Source organism: Callorhinus ursinus, unplaced genomic scaffold, assembly GCF_003265705.2.
Source record: "Callorhinus ursinus isolate GAN/ISIS: 27379988/994484 unplaced genomic scaffold, GSC_fseal_2.0 scaffold31, whole genome shotgun sequence".
NCBI classification, from domain to species: domain Eukaryota; kingdom Metazoa; phylum Chordata; class Mammalia; order Carnivora; family Otariidae; genus Callorhinus; species Callorhinus ursinus.
The window spans coordinates 14,675,406-14,690,184 of record NW_027397093.1 but is presented as its reverse complement, the minus strand read 5'-3'; the positions used below and the strand labels follow the sequence as shown (position 1 = coordinate 14,690,184).

At 46.8% G+C, this 14,779-nt stretch overlaps 1 protein-coding gene across 10 annotated transcripts in view; it reads right to left on the bottom strand.

The window, feature by feature from the left end:
- The window catches only part of LRRC20 (leucine rich repeat containing 20), a 105,597-nt gene that overhangs the window by 90,237 nt on the left and 581 nt on the right, over positions 1-14,779 (bottom strand). For 2 of the 10 annotated variants that reach the window (XM_073878882.1, XM_073878885.1), the window contains exons 1-3: positions 14,655-14,752; positions 13,719-13,812; positions 12,758-12,814 (exon numbers count right to left, since the gene is read on the bottom strand). Coding sequence is in view for 1 of the 10 variants with exons in the window: in XM_073878884.1 (XP_073734985.1) it covers positions 7,369-7,396 (28 nt within the window). In the remaining 9 variants the exon portion in view is untranslated. Of the gene's footprint in view, positions 1-7,368; positions 7,552-12,757; positions 12,815-13,718; positions 13,813-14,487; positions 14,588-14,654; positions 14,754-14,779 lie in introns of those variants that run through there. The other 8 variants (XM_025850142.2, XM_073878884.1, XM_073878877.1 and 5 more) reach the window with 7 other exon arrangements.

Genomic DNA, 14,779 nt, shown 5'->3' with positions numbered 1-14,779 from the left:
ACTGAGCCATCGTGAGGGCCTTTGCTCCTGGGATGACAAGGTGGTACTTGATTTCCTGGGTGTTCCGTTAGCTTTTGCTTTGCAATACACCACCCAGAAATTTAGCAGCTTACAGCAACAAACGTGTGTCATTTCTCACAATTCTGTAGGTCAGCTGGGCGGTTCTGGTCTGAACTGGCTGGGCTGATCTCTGCAGTCAGCTGGCACCCAGCTGGGGCTGGATGGTCTAGAACAGCCTCACTCCTGCAACTGGCAGTCAGCAGGCTGTTGGCGGAGGGGCCTCAGTGGGGACAGACTGGGGCCTCTGCTCTACATGATCACTTACCGGAGGACCAGCCCGGTCTAAAAGGCAAGTCCATAGTGAAAGCACTTTTCAAGCCTCAGCTAGTGGCACAAACTTTCTGTTAGCTCATTAGGCAAAACATGGCCGAGCCCAGAGACAATATGGAAGGTCCACTGAGGGGGTAGATACAGGGAGGAGTAAACATATTGGTCAAGGGAGTGACCTGATTAGAGAAGCACTCTGGAAGGAAGGAACAGAGCACAGGATGATTTGAAATAATAATGCCAATAATAGCAGCAATAATAGTTCATACCTAAAATGTCACTTTTTCTACCACACACTTTGTGTTATTTATTCCATCTTTACACACACACACACACACATCTGCTAGCAGCCCCATTTTAAAGATGAGGAAACAAAGGCACACAGAAGTTAAGGAGTTTGTCAAAGGTCTACTGAGTGGTACAATTAGAATTCAACCTCAGGTAGCCCAACTCCACAGCCTGTGTGTATAGTGGCCAAACTCTAGAAGGGCCCCTGCAAGGCCCTGTGGGTGGTTCACGTGAGGAAGACAAGGACCTGACTTAAGGTAGCTGTAGAGAGAACAGAAAAGGGACAGATGCAAAGAGATATTTCCAAGATAGACGGGGCAGCGCTTGAAAATGATGTGGGGATGAAGGAGAAAAATGTGTGGGAGAGGGGTCAGGTGCAGGGGACTGGGCTGTGCCCTGTACAGAACAAAGGACATGTGGGTCTAGGGCTGACTAAAGAGCAGGAGGATTTAGGCTATGTTCAGAAGACCGGTAAGGGCACATCCACTGGGAGCTGTCCAACAAGTTCTCGGAAGTAGAGTCAGGAGGTCCGGAGACAGACCAGGGCTGGAGCTCAGGCGGCAGTGTCACTGGTCCCAGGCCTGGGTCGAAAGCACGTGACAGGAGAAGACGCCCCTCGGAGACAAAGAGGGTGGCCACGACGAAGCTATGGCTTCTGGCAATCCCAGACTAGGGAGTGGTCCCAGAGGCTCCCAGGGGCACGACAGTTAAGGAGCCACTCACTCTCAGCTGCCAATCCCACCCTGGCACGGCCTGAAAGTTCCTCTTGAGGTCTTGCCTCGCCCTAGCCCTGCCCTTAGCTCCGGGGTCCTGGCGAGAAACTGAAAGCCAGAGACAGGCCTGGATTGGGACTTGGAAACATAGCACATGGAGGCAGTGTCACCATGGAGAGTATTCCCTGCCCCGCCCACCCCACCCCCCAGTGTTAGTGGTCACTATGTCTGCAAGCACACATGGGATACCCCTACTCTATTCTCAGGGCTATCTCAACTAGCGGACAGCTAGGCTGCTATAAAATAAGACCCGAAAATACTTCAACTTAAATAAAAGAATGTGGGGGGCGCCTGGGTGGCTCAGTTGGTTAAGCGACTGCCTTCGGCTCAGGTCATGATCCTGGAGTCCCGGGATCGAGTCCCGCATCGGGCTCCCTGCTCAGCGGGGAGTCTGCCTCTCCCTCTGACCCTCCCCCCTCTCATGCTCTCTCTCTCTCTCTCTCTCAAATAAATAAATAAAATCTTAAAAAAAAATAAAAGAATGTGGGGGCGCCTGGGTGGCTCAGTTGGTTGGACAACTGACTTCGGCTCAGGTCGTGATCCCAGGGTCCTGGGATCGAGCCCCGCATCAGGCTCGCTGATGAGAGGGAACACAAGCAGAGGGAGTGGGAGCGGGAGAAGCAGGCCTCCTGCCGAGCAGGGAGCCCGATGCGGGGCTCTATCCCAGGACCCTGGGATCATCACCCGAGCTGAAGGCAGACACTTAATGACTGAGCCACCCAGGCACCCCATCTAAAAAATAAATGAATGAATGAATGAATGAATGAATGAATGAATGTGTTTCCCTCTCTCCTGAGACAGGTGATCTGGGGAAGGTTGACAGCTCCGTTCCAAACAAGTTGTCTAAAAACCAGAACGGCCAGTTACTGTGTCATCTTCAATATGCCCCTCCCACCTCTGGGTCCCAGGCTGCTGCTGCAGTTATAACCCTTTCAGAGTTGGCAGGAAGGAGAAAAGAAAGCATCCAGAGCAAGCCAGGTTGCCTTTAAGGGGATGACCCGAATATTGCTGGCAACACTCTCCTTCACTCCCCATGGCCCTGACTTGGTCATGTGACCACACCTAACTTGGAGGGAGGCTGGGAATATAGTGTATGGCTGAGTGATCGTGTGCTCAGTTAACACTTGTGAATTTTATTATGAAAAAGATGAAGGGGAAAATGGATACTAGGGAACAATTAGGATCTCTGCCAGAGGGAGGGATTTGCGGTAGGGGGCCCTACAATTCGGTAGGTGGGAGCCAAGCCAAAGAAATAAACCTTGTTTTTCATGCTCAGACTACTGGGGCCCAGGGAAACATGGCTCATAAATGTAGATCTTGTGTCAGAAGTCTACTTATGAGCTGCTCAAGGGAAAGGCAGAGATTGATGACGGAAATAACCTCTACCTGGCACGGGGCTGGAGACCCTACATGCTTAGGGAGTGCTTATTAACCACCTGTTTGTTTATCAATGGGCCAGGAAATTATTAATGCATCCATTCTCTTCACCCTTTCTTGTAGATCAGCTTTTCTTGTCCCCTGACTCTGCAGGATATTGGCAGATGCTATTGGTGCCCATTCCAACATCCACTGCCTTCTTTTTCCTCGTCAACAGAATCCCATTTTGTTTGGGGCAGCACCATGTCAATGAAGTCGTTGCCTTCCTTGCCTCTCTTGAAACCAGAGGAAGCCATGTGTCACGGTCTGCTCAACTGTGTCCGTTTCCTACGGCCGCTATGACAAGGTGCCACAGACTGGGTAGCTTGAACAATGGGCATTTATTGTCACACAGTTCTGCGAGCATCACAGGACTGGCTCCTCCTGAGGGCTATGAGGGGAGGCTCTGCTCCAGGCCTCTCTCCTTGGCCTGTAGATGGCCACCTCCTTCCATTATTCCTTTACATCGCCTTCCCTCTGTGCCCATCTCTGTCCACATTTCCCCGTTTTACATGGACACCAGTCATACGGGGTTAGAACCCACCCTAACGACCTCTTCTTACCATTGCTTTGGAAGTTACATGACTCGAAGGCTCCGCCATGCAATCTCTTTCAAGATGCAATCTCCAAATAAGGTCACATTCTGAGGTCCTGGTGCTCAGGATTCCAACCAATCTTTTTTGGAAGGACACCCATCACAGCAGTGCAATAAGAACAGAAATCAGCGGGAGGTATTTGGGCAAGCGTTTGCTTTCCTGATAAAATGAGCCCGCTTTCTTCCTGCCTTGAGTGTGACTATGATAGTTGCAGCCTCGGCTGCCAACTCTGACTGTGACAGAGGCCCTGAACCCGCTCCAGCAACCTCGGATCTCTGGACAGCTTGTCACATGGCTTTGATTCAGGATTTTGAGCTGTTTCTCTTATCTGCAGCTGAAAGCATTCCTAACCAGTCCAGCATCTCCCTGGACGGTCATTCATTCCCCTGCATCCATTAGCGGACATTCAGAACCTTGTATAAGAACATCCCACTCATCTATCTCCCCATGTCTCATTCTTCGAGTCATGTAACTTCCAAAGCAATGGTAAGACAGGGGCACATATCCTCTACCGAAATGCCTGAGGAGGCTGGGCTTTGAAGAGATGCAATATTGGAGCTGAGTGGACCACAGAGAACTGAAGACCTCAGCCAGAAGAGTATTCAGAACAGGAAGACAAATGGGGTGTACAGGAAAGGGAAGTGGGGGGTAGAGGCAAAAAGCGGACAGGTCCAGTAACACTTCTTACTGCAGAGACAAGGGAAGGGGGATTTTCCAGGATTAGTGACATGGCGGAGCCTCGAGGAAATCCCAGGGGAACTTCCTCCATTGCTAAAATACGATAGTGTAAAATCACAAGCTGGATAGAAACTGGAGGATATCTAGTTCAGGTTTAGCAAACTCAGATGCTTCCAGGGTCCAGGCAGTAGCTCGAGTGAGCAAAAGCCCCTAGTGGACACCATGGAGAGCAGTCCATCAGATGCAGCATCTGTTAAGTCAGCTCCCAGTCTTGATCCTGTGCTCTGGGCCCAGAATTGCTAATTCTGATTTTTCCAGAAAAGCTAAAAATTCATTTTCTTATGTTGAAATCTCCAGGTTTTTTTTAAAAAAATTTTAAAGCAAACCGTTTTACTGATTTTTTAAAGATTTTATTTATTTGAAAAAGAGAGAGAGAGAGAGAACGAGTGGGGGGAGGAGCAGAAGGAGAAGCAGACTCCCTGTGGACCAGGGAGCCTGACGCAGGGCTCGATCTAGGATCCTGGGATCATGACCTGAGCCAAAGGCAGACACTTAACTGACTGAGCCATCCAGGTGCCCCCAAATCTCCAGTTTTTTAATGTTGGTAACTCATGAAACCGTTTTGAACCACATAAGAGCCAAACAGAATGCATCTGCGAGCTAGATGTGGTCACCTGAATGGCATCTTGGGTCCAGCCCCACATCACACCCAAAGCAGTAGACCACACTACAGTAGCCTCTCCTTGAGTGCCTCCAGTGACAGAGCTCATTAGAAATCCACTAAACCCTGCACCTCCAGACAGCAATCCACTTCTCTCCTACAGCTTTAGAAAGAGCAAAAGCTCATTTCCTTGGTGCATCCATTGGAGCTTTCCCTTGGCCTGTTAAAATCATGCCATACAGCAGCAACAGATACATCAGAGTCTTTCAGCCTCTCTGTATGGGACTAAGAGGCAGTGGAGATAGGAATGGATGGATGCACATAAATATTTAGGAGGCCGAGATGGCAGGTCACTGTGACTGACTAGAGCTGAGCAGTGAGGAAAAGAGGAATGGAAGTTGACCTATAGTCTCTGACCGGAGTGATCAGAGGATGATGATGCCATGTTCCAGGAAAGGGCATGTGGGAGGGGAGAGGACTTGGAGCTAGGGGGAGGGGGGAGGGGGAACAGTAGGCTTGACTTACAGGATGTACAGTTAGATGTGCCTGAGGGACATCCAGGCAGCCTCAAGGAATCTGGGCTGAAGCTATAGGTTTGGGAGCCCTCAGCAGATGCAGGAGCAGGAGCGGGACGGCTTACCGGACAGAGGTGTGGAGTGAGAAAGGAAGGAGACCAAGGGTAAAGCCCGGAGAACATCAACATTTCCATGAGGGGCAGTAGGGTAGCAGAGGACAGATGAAGACCACAAAGGAGATGCCAGGAAGAGACAAAGGGAAGCAGAAGAGACCAGTGTCCTGAAACTCAAAGAAGGAGGAAGGGCTGAGAAAAAGAGCAGAGTCAGATGAGGACCCCAAAGAGTCTGCAGGATGTAACATCGAAGTAGCTTCTGAGCTATTGCAGGGCAGAGGCCCAGCTAAAGGGACTGAAGAGTGAAGCGTCTGCCTTCGGCTCAGGTCATGATCCCAGGACCCTGGGATGGAGCCCCGCATCGGGTTCCCTGCTCCGCAGGAAGCCTGCTTCTCCCTCTCCTATTCCCCCTGCTGTGTTCTCTCTCTTGTTGTGTCTCTCTCTGTCAAATAAATAAAATCTTTAAAAAAAAAAATGAAGAGTGAATAAATGGAAATGAGAGCATGCTAAACCAGCAAGTGTAGACAACGCCAGAACCTTGGCTGGAAGGTAGAGAGGAAAACATGGCCATTGCTACGAAGGGCGTTGGGACCCAGAGAGAGATGTTTAAAGCTATAGAGACTCGGGTATGTTTAACCTCTCATGACCAAAAAAAAAAAAAAAAAAAAATCAGAGGAGAGAGGAGAAGTCCAGTTGGAGATATAGGAGAGCACAAACCTAAACTCTGAGGCTCCTCAATCTTATTTTTATAGCATAAACTGCCTCCTGGATAACCCCATGTCTTAATCTGTTCAGGCTTCCATAACAAAAATGCCATAGATTGGGTGACTTAAACAACAGAAATGTATTGTCTTATAGTCCTGGAGGTTGGGAAGTTCAAGAGGAAGATGCCAGTTGATTTAGTTTCTGGTAAGGTCTCTCCTCCTGGCAGTAGACGGCTACCTTCACACTACATCCCCACATAGCAGAGAGAGAGTTCTGGCACCAGTCCTATGGATCAAAGCCTTACCCTTATGACTCCTTTAACCTTAATTACCTCCTTATAGGTCCCATCTCCAAATACAATACTGTATCTGAGGTTAGAACTTCAACACATGGATTGGGGGAGAGCAGACACAATCCAATCCCTGGCACCATGTACTCACCTACCTATCTATTATGGGGGCAAGCTATTTGGCATTTTGTGGACCTTCCTAGAACTGCCAAGCTGAAGTCCCTTTCACCTTACCTACCCCTCCATTCTCCCCTTGCATTTCCCATCCTCAAAGTAGAAACTCAAAGGACGGACACTGTTAAGAGAGTTGCCTGGTGATCAAAATACAAGATGTTCTTCTGAAAGGAAGAAGGAGTCTGGAGCTTCCAAGAGAAACACACTCATGCCAAGCCCTGGGGTTGGCTCAGTGGGACTGCTGTATGGACATATTCCCACCAAGGATGTCCACAAATACACTCTTAGCCTCAGTTGTCCAGATATGTCATGATAAAAGTGAGGTTTGGGGACTATAGTATCCACTTTCTCTCAAGTCTAACTACTGAACAATCCCTGTCTCTCACTGTACTTGTCCTGACTCTTCCTGGTAAATTATTTATTTATTCACCAGGGAGTTACTGAACATGCTCATGTGCCAGGCACTGTGGTAGTCCCTGGGGAAAAGCAGAGACCATGATAGGCTGCTTTCTTGGACCTTAAAGTCTAGTGAAGGGGCAGATAGTAATTAATCACACAACTGTAACTGGACAGGTCACACAGGTGAGGCACACAGTGACACGAGAGCCTCTAACAGGAGACTGGGCCCTGGCAGACAGGGAAGGGAAGGCTGCCCTGAGAAAATGCATCTGAGTGGCATGGGGATGATAAGGAATGAGTAGAAGTCAACTAGGTGAATATTAGAGAATATATTGGTTTTCTATGCTGCACATAGAAAATAGTAACACACTTACACAGTTTTCTTTTTTTAAACAAAAATTTAGTGACTTAAAACAATACATTTATTGTCTCACAGTTTCTGTGGGTCAGGAGTCCTGGCATGGCCTGGCTGGATCCTCTGCAAAGCTGCAATCAGGTGTGATGCAGGGCTGCATTCTCACATGGAGGCTTGACTGGGGAAGGATCCACTTCTGAGCTCATTCGGGCTTTGGCAGAACTCATTTTCTTGTGGCAGTAGGACTCATGGCAGCTTGCTCCTTCAAAGCCAGTGAGAGCAAGAGTAAGAGAGGTGGGGGTAGGAGGGGGGGAATTTAAAGTGAGTCCACTAGCAAGATGGAGTCTTACATAACCTAACATAATCACAGCAGTGACATTCCATCACCTTTGCCATATTCTCTTAGTTAGAAACAAGTCACAGGTCCCTGCACACTCAAGGGTGTGAATGCCAGGAGGTGAGCATCATGGTGGTCACCTTAAAATCTGTTCATCACAGAGAACAACCAGGCAAAGGGAAGGGTACATGCAAAGGCCCTGTGATGGGAGGGAGTGTGGTCTATGTGAGGAACAGGAGCACAGAAAATGGAAGGGAGAAATGTAGGGGCTGAGGCCAGACCATGCAGGGCCTTCCTCAAGATTCCAAGAATAATGGCAAGCCATGGAAGAGAGGGTGGTGACATAATCCAATGTGCCCTTCCAGTCAGTGCTATCCCAGGGCTTCTGAGCTGAATTCAGAGTGAATGAATAACCCCAACCGAATCCAGACAGAAGACCGGGATACAAGGAGTTGTCACCAAGGCAGCTAAGTCCCATAGCTAGATGGAAGCTCCACGAGGTCTGTTCTTGTTCACCCCTGAACCCAGATTTGGGGCCATACCAGCATCTGAGCAGATATTTCTGAATGAATTAGTTAATGGAGAGATGGAAGCCAGGTATCTTGTTCAGAACCTGCATGGAGAATCAGATCTCTGGAGTCAGAGTCTTTCACCCTGAATCGGACAGAACCTACTTAGTCATCATAATTCCCAATTGAGTCCTGGATGGCTCAGTCAGTTGAGTGTCTGACTCTCCGTTTCCCCTCAGGTCATGATCTTGGGGTTGTGGGAACAAGTCTCACATAGGGCTTTGTGCCCAGTGGGAAGTCTGCTTTGGATTCTCTCTGTCACTTACTCTCTCAAATAAATAAATAAGTAAAATCTTTAAAAAAGAGAAAAAAGAAAAGAAAACCCTGGGCTCTACCCAAAAGAGAGCAGAAGCTCCCTGGGGCAGAGTACCTCTTGCTTCAACATGGCAAGCACCCACTCTTGGCTGGCTCTCAGGCTCCATACGCTGTGTGCTTTGCCTTTGGGCGCTGGCTGGCCCAGGGCATGGCACACCATTCACTGTTTGGATGACAGTACATTTCCATGTCAAAAGTGCTCTCTCTCGTTGGAGCTCAAGCTATCAGTACCAGAGCATACCACTGGATGTGGTGTGGCATTAAGCATACTGCCCGCTTCTCCCTGCAGGCCTGGGGTAATACAGGGAGGACTGTACCATGAAGAATCTTCTATTTAATATTGGGATGGAGAGGGAGAAAGACAGGCACAACATGTGTTGAATTGTAGTAAACAGGCAGATAATAAACTGGCTGCGATGGAGGACTTTCTTATGCCAAGGTAACCTTGAACAAACCGAACCTCATTTTCTGAAGTCCACAGCTACAGACTTCTGTTGGCATCACCCGACAAAACCTCCCAAAGAGGAAATGCTGAGGCACGGCCCCTCTGGCATAGCCAACAGTCACACATGCTGCTACACCACCTGCACCCCTTCTCCCAGCCTCATGGCCCTGGCACCTTCATGGCTCTGGACTGGTGCCTAATCACCATGCTTGTTGGCCAAACCTTGGCTGGGCCTGACATGTAGTCCTTAGAAGAGCACTCCGGGTATGAGGGGTTCACCCTCCCATTTTTCAGATGACAGAATAGCTTCAAAGCTCACGGTCATACAACAAGCAGGAGGGAAAGCCAGCATTGGAACCAGGGCACGCCAAAGCACAGTAGACTGTTCCCAACCACAGCAAGAGGCTAGAGAATTTCTAGAGATACAGCAGGTGACCTTGGGCAAGCTAGCTTCTCTAAGGCTGCTCCCTCATCTGTAAAACGCGCATAATAATACCTACCTTGTATGGCAGTGGGAATAGAGAGATAAAATCTCTAGAAGGCCTAGTATAGCACCTGACTCAGCCTGGATGCCTATAAAAGTTATCTATGATTGTTATCACCTTCTGAACACGTTCGGTCTCTTATATTTCAGAAGCTCAAGAAATGGATGCTGTTTATTGCCCAGTGCATTCAGAAATGTGATGATAAAGAATGGGTACCCAAGGGGCACCTTCCCCCAAGGTGAAGGAGCAGATGCACAGGATGGCCAGCCAGAAGCAGGAACAACTAGTCCCAGCTGCATGGGTCTTGGCTGCATGGCTTCAGTGAAGTCATAACCTCTTTGAGCCTCAGTTTCTTTATCTGTAAAACGTAGGTGAGAATAATAAGCAGCCTGTCTCCATCATAAGGCTGTGGTTCAGCTTACATGAGGTGATGGTCTGAAAGTGCTTTGTAAAGTGGAAAGATGTTATCCAAAGGTAAGGGGTGATTATCCTTATGATGATACAGATCTTGTGTGGATGGCCTCATTACAGAGGGTGGGGCCAGCCTTCCTCGGCCCCTGGGGAAGACAGAACCAGAGGGAACACAGTCACCAGATAAATGCAGGGAGAAGGAATGAGTTTTGGAAAGCCTGGGTGGCTAACCACTGAAATAACAGACTCTCAGAAGGACATCCCTGGGTCGAGGATATCCAGGCCACTTCCGTTTTTTGCAAGTCCAATTATATCAATACATATTAAGCATTCCAAGAAAGGGCTGCCCATATGTGGTGTATTTTGTATGTTCAATCAATAATTTGCATGTTCAATGGTAGGACTTCAGGTATGGATCTCAGGGTACTACGTCTGTGGGGGTCACAACTGCCCTGGCAGCTTCTCAATCCCCAACTATCTAGATAACCTCATTCTGAGATAATACCCAACTAGTATATTTGAGGCCACATGAGACCCTCCTAGTCCCCCATGGTAGGCTCTGGGGGAGGAGGCAGAGATATCTTTAAATTCTCATCTGACAGGGGCACCTGGGTGGCTCAGTTGTTAAGCGTTCTGTGTTCCCTCTCAAGTGCAGTCACTCAGGAAGAAGCCAGCTGCCATGTCACAAGGACACTCAAGCGGCTCTGGAGAGGTCCACATGATGAAGAACTGAGGCCTCGTATCCCCTGCCATGTGAATGAGCTTGGAAGCAAATCCTCTGACCCCGGTCAAGCCTTCAGATAAGTACAGACCTGGCAAACATCCTCACTGCAACCTCATGAGAGAGTGGCTTTCACATTCCTGACCCTCAAAGACTGAAAGATAGCAAATATGTATTCTTTTAAGCCACAAGGTTTGGAGCAATTTGTTACGCAAGTTATTCAACTTCCTTGAGCCTCAATTCGCCATTTGTAAAATGGTTATAATAACGGAGGCTACTCTATAGGGTTGTTGTCAGGAATATATGAAGCAGTGGTATATATAAATTATTTAAAAGAGTGAGACATTGGACATTAGTTGCTGTCAGTTATTGCTCAGTTGCTTCTAAAAGTACTCTGCCAACCTACAATGGTCCCACCTTCTTGAGTTCCTCATCTGGGAGTACATATCCCCAGAGAATGTCAGTTTAAGAAGCAAGTTTTTGCCAAGACAATTCAATGGGGAAAGAATAGCCTTTTCAACAAATGGTGCCAGGTGGGCTGGTTATCCACATGCAAAAGAATGAAGCTGAACCCCTACCTCACTCCATATACAAAAATTAACTTAAAATGGAGCAAAGACCTAAAAGTAAGAGCAAAAATTATAAACCTCTAGAAAGAAACACAGGCACAAATTTTTGTGATCTTGAATTAAATAATGGTTTCTTAGCTATGGCACCAAAAGCACAAGCAACCAAGGGAAAAAAACTGGTAAATAAGATACTATTGAAATTAAAAACTTTTGTGCTTCAAAGGTTACCATCAAAAAAGTGAAAGGATATCCCAAAAGAATGAGAGAAGTTATTTTCAAGTCATATATCTGATGAGGTTCCAGTTTTTGGAATATTTATAAAGAACATTTAAAACTCAATAAAAGACAAATAACCCAATTTTAATATGGGTAAATTATTTGAATAGACATTTCTCCAAAGAAGATATATTCTGGAACACCAATAGGTACATGAAAAGATGCTCGACACCATTAGTCATCGGGGAAATGCAAATCAAAACCACAATGAGATACCTCTTCACATCCACTAGGATGGCTATAATCACATAGACAGATAATAACAAGTATTGGCAAAGATGTGGAGAAATTGGAAACTGTATACACTGTTGGTGGGAACGTGAAATGGTGCAGCCACTCTGAAAAACAGCCTGGGAGTGCCCCAAATGGTTAAGTCTACAGTTACAATTCCATCCCTAGGTGTACACCCCAGAGAACTGAAAACATACTCACCTGACCACCAATCACAGTATTTGCTTCACTGTGTAAGTTCTTTTGTTTGTGTCTTTACTAAGTAATTGTTTGGTGCTTTTGTTTGTGTCTTTACTAAGTAATTGTTTGTTACTCACACAACACTAGTACACAAATGTTTATAGCCATACAATTTGTAATAGCCATTAAAAGGAACAAAGTACTGATATGTGCTACCCATAGTTGAACTTTGAAAACATGTTAAATGGAAGAAACCAGTCGCAAAATAGGGAAACCTATATAAACAGAGATTAGTGGTTGCCTAGGGCTGAGGAGGTTGGAGGTAAATGTGAGCGACTGCTAATGCATACTGGGCATATTTTCGGGGCGAAAAAGTGTTCTGAAAGTAGATAGTGGTGATGATAGTTGAATGGCTTTATGAATATACTAAAAACCACTGAATTGTATATTTTAAACAGCTGAAATTTATGGTAAATTATTATATCTCAATAAAGCTGTTACACAAGAAAAGAGCAAGTTTTTAGAAAGGGTATGAAAAATTAGTTGAGTGGGGTTTTTTTTAGGATATTCTAGAGGTGATGAAATCCATCCATATGTGTACATACACACACAACCATGTGTACGAGCGTGTGTGTGTGCGTGCATATGCCCGAGTGCACGCGTGCACATGCGCGCGCGTGCACACACACACACACACACACTTAATTTCAAATCAGAAACCAGAACAGGTGACTATGATACCTTCTATTTGGGGAAAGAAGACACCAGAGCTCCTCAGAAGAAAATTCTAGACCTCCATTAATTTCAGTATGACCTTTCTAGGACACAATCGTTTGTTAAAACACTTTATATGCTTAACTCACAGGAGTATTCAGTGAGGTAACAGTGTTATCTCCGTAATATGGATGAGGCTCAGAGAGTGTAAGTACCTTGCCTGGGGTCACAGAGCTGTTAATCTGAGAGCTTCTTTCTGTACTCCAGGCTGCCTGTCAAAATGAATTAAAAAAACAGATGATACTTCCCTGTCTCTGCAATTTCAAAATTGTGCTCTGGTGTCAACCTTATTTACTTCATTTCATTCCATATTCCAACCCAATCTCTGGCCAGAAAGAGCTCCCTGTTCTTCCCAGAACACCCCAATATCTATAATCAAAGAGAGATCAAGGCGGAGTGCACACACTTTGTAAGCTTTACACAGATGTAAACTAGCATCTTACCTTTTCCTTCCTCTAGAAAGTGCCTCCTTCTCTCTCTCTCTTTTTTAAAAGATTTATTTATTTATGTAATCTCTACACCCAACATGCGGCTGGAACTTACAACTCTGAGATCAAGAGTCCCAAGCTCCACCACCTACTGAGCCAGCCAGGCGCCTTGTCCTTATTTTGACATATGCAAAACCATAGAACCATGGAATCTTTCAAGGTTGAGCTCAGTCCCCTCCAACTCTGGGGACCTCCATGCTGCAGGGCAGGCAGGGGTTTCTTCTTCCTGAATTCTTGGACACTCACCACAAAATCGTTCCATGTTATGCTCTGGCCCAACCTGACCACCAATCACAGTATTTGCTTCACTGTGTAAGTTCTTTTGTTTGTGTCTTTACTAAGTAATTGTTTGGCGCTCTCAGCAGTGAGGTAGTCGCTGTTTTCCTTGGGCTAAACACTCAATATCTCGGAGCTTCAATTTCCTTATTGGCAAAATGGGAATGATGCTAGCTATGCTGGTAGTACCCATGAGTCTCTTGCCAATTCCATTTTGGGTATGTTGTGGGCAGAGGCAATGCTGCCTACAGCAGCAGTTCTCAAAATGTGGTCTGGAAGTCCCTGGCGGGGGGGGGGGGTCCCTGAGGCCCTTTCTAAGATTCTGTGAGGTTTCCTCTTTTCATCTACTTACCTGTGTGAATCTGGGTTTCCTTCACATACTTGAACCAAAATAACACATCACAACAGATCGAGTGCAGAAACAGATGTGAGGCTCCAGCTGTCTTCTATGAAGCACACATTGAAATGTTTGCCAAAATGTAAAACAATGCCACTGTTCTCAGTAATTTTTTTGTTTTCGAAAATAGAATTTTTAAAATAAAAATATGTTGACATGTAATGACTTTAACTTTATAAGTTAATGAACATTTTTAAAAATCTCAGTTTTAATTTCTAATACAGTGATTATCAATTAGATAAAACCACACAAAGAAACGCTCTTTGGGATCCTCAGTAATTCTTGGGAATGTAAACTTGGGAGACTGAAAAGTTTGAGAACCCCTAGAGGAAAGAAGAGCGTTGCAAATCGAGATTTTTTAGGTACCTCGTGTTCTTAACCTTACCCTGTGTTCCAGTTCCTTTCTAAGGAGCTATTCATCTCTTTGTTTCCTTAACGTTTATATGTTGCATTATGTGTGTGTATATAGGGACGGTCTCTGGAAGGACACAGGAGTATACAGATGGCACCAGTGGTCTCCCCGGGAAAGGGGAATTGGGAAACTGGGAGACAGTGGTTTACAACCTTTCAACTCTGATTTTTTTTTTCTAATACATGGCGCACGCATCGCCTATGCTTAATATGGAGCAATTAAAAGTAAAATTACACTTTTGTTTAGATGGCTAGAGAACGGAAGTTGGCTCAAGCAAAGTGATGTTGACCCGCAATCGGAGAAAAAGCCCACCTAAGTTTTCCGTGCCTACCTTCGCGCGGCCCACAAACACTTCGCGTATATTCCCTCGGACTCGCGGCCGGCGCGCCGGACTTCAGTCCCTCCCCGCCCGCGGCCCCGCCCCCTCGCCCTCGCCCCGCCCCCTGCCGCCCCGCCCCGCCCCGCCCCCTTTACGTCACCTCCGCCGACCAGCTTCCCCGAACTCCCTCTGGCTCCCGCCTTCGCCCGCTTCCGGTCGTCGTCGTCGCCGCTGCTGCCGCTGGTGCTGCTGCTGCTGCTGGGGCTGCTGGCGGAGGCCGGAGGA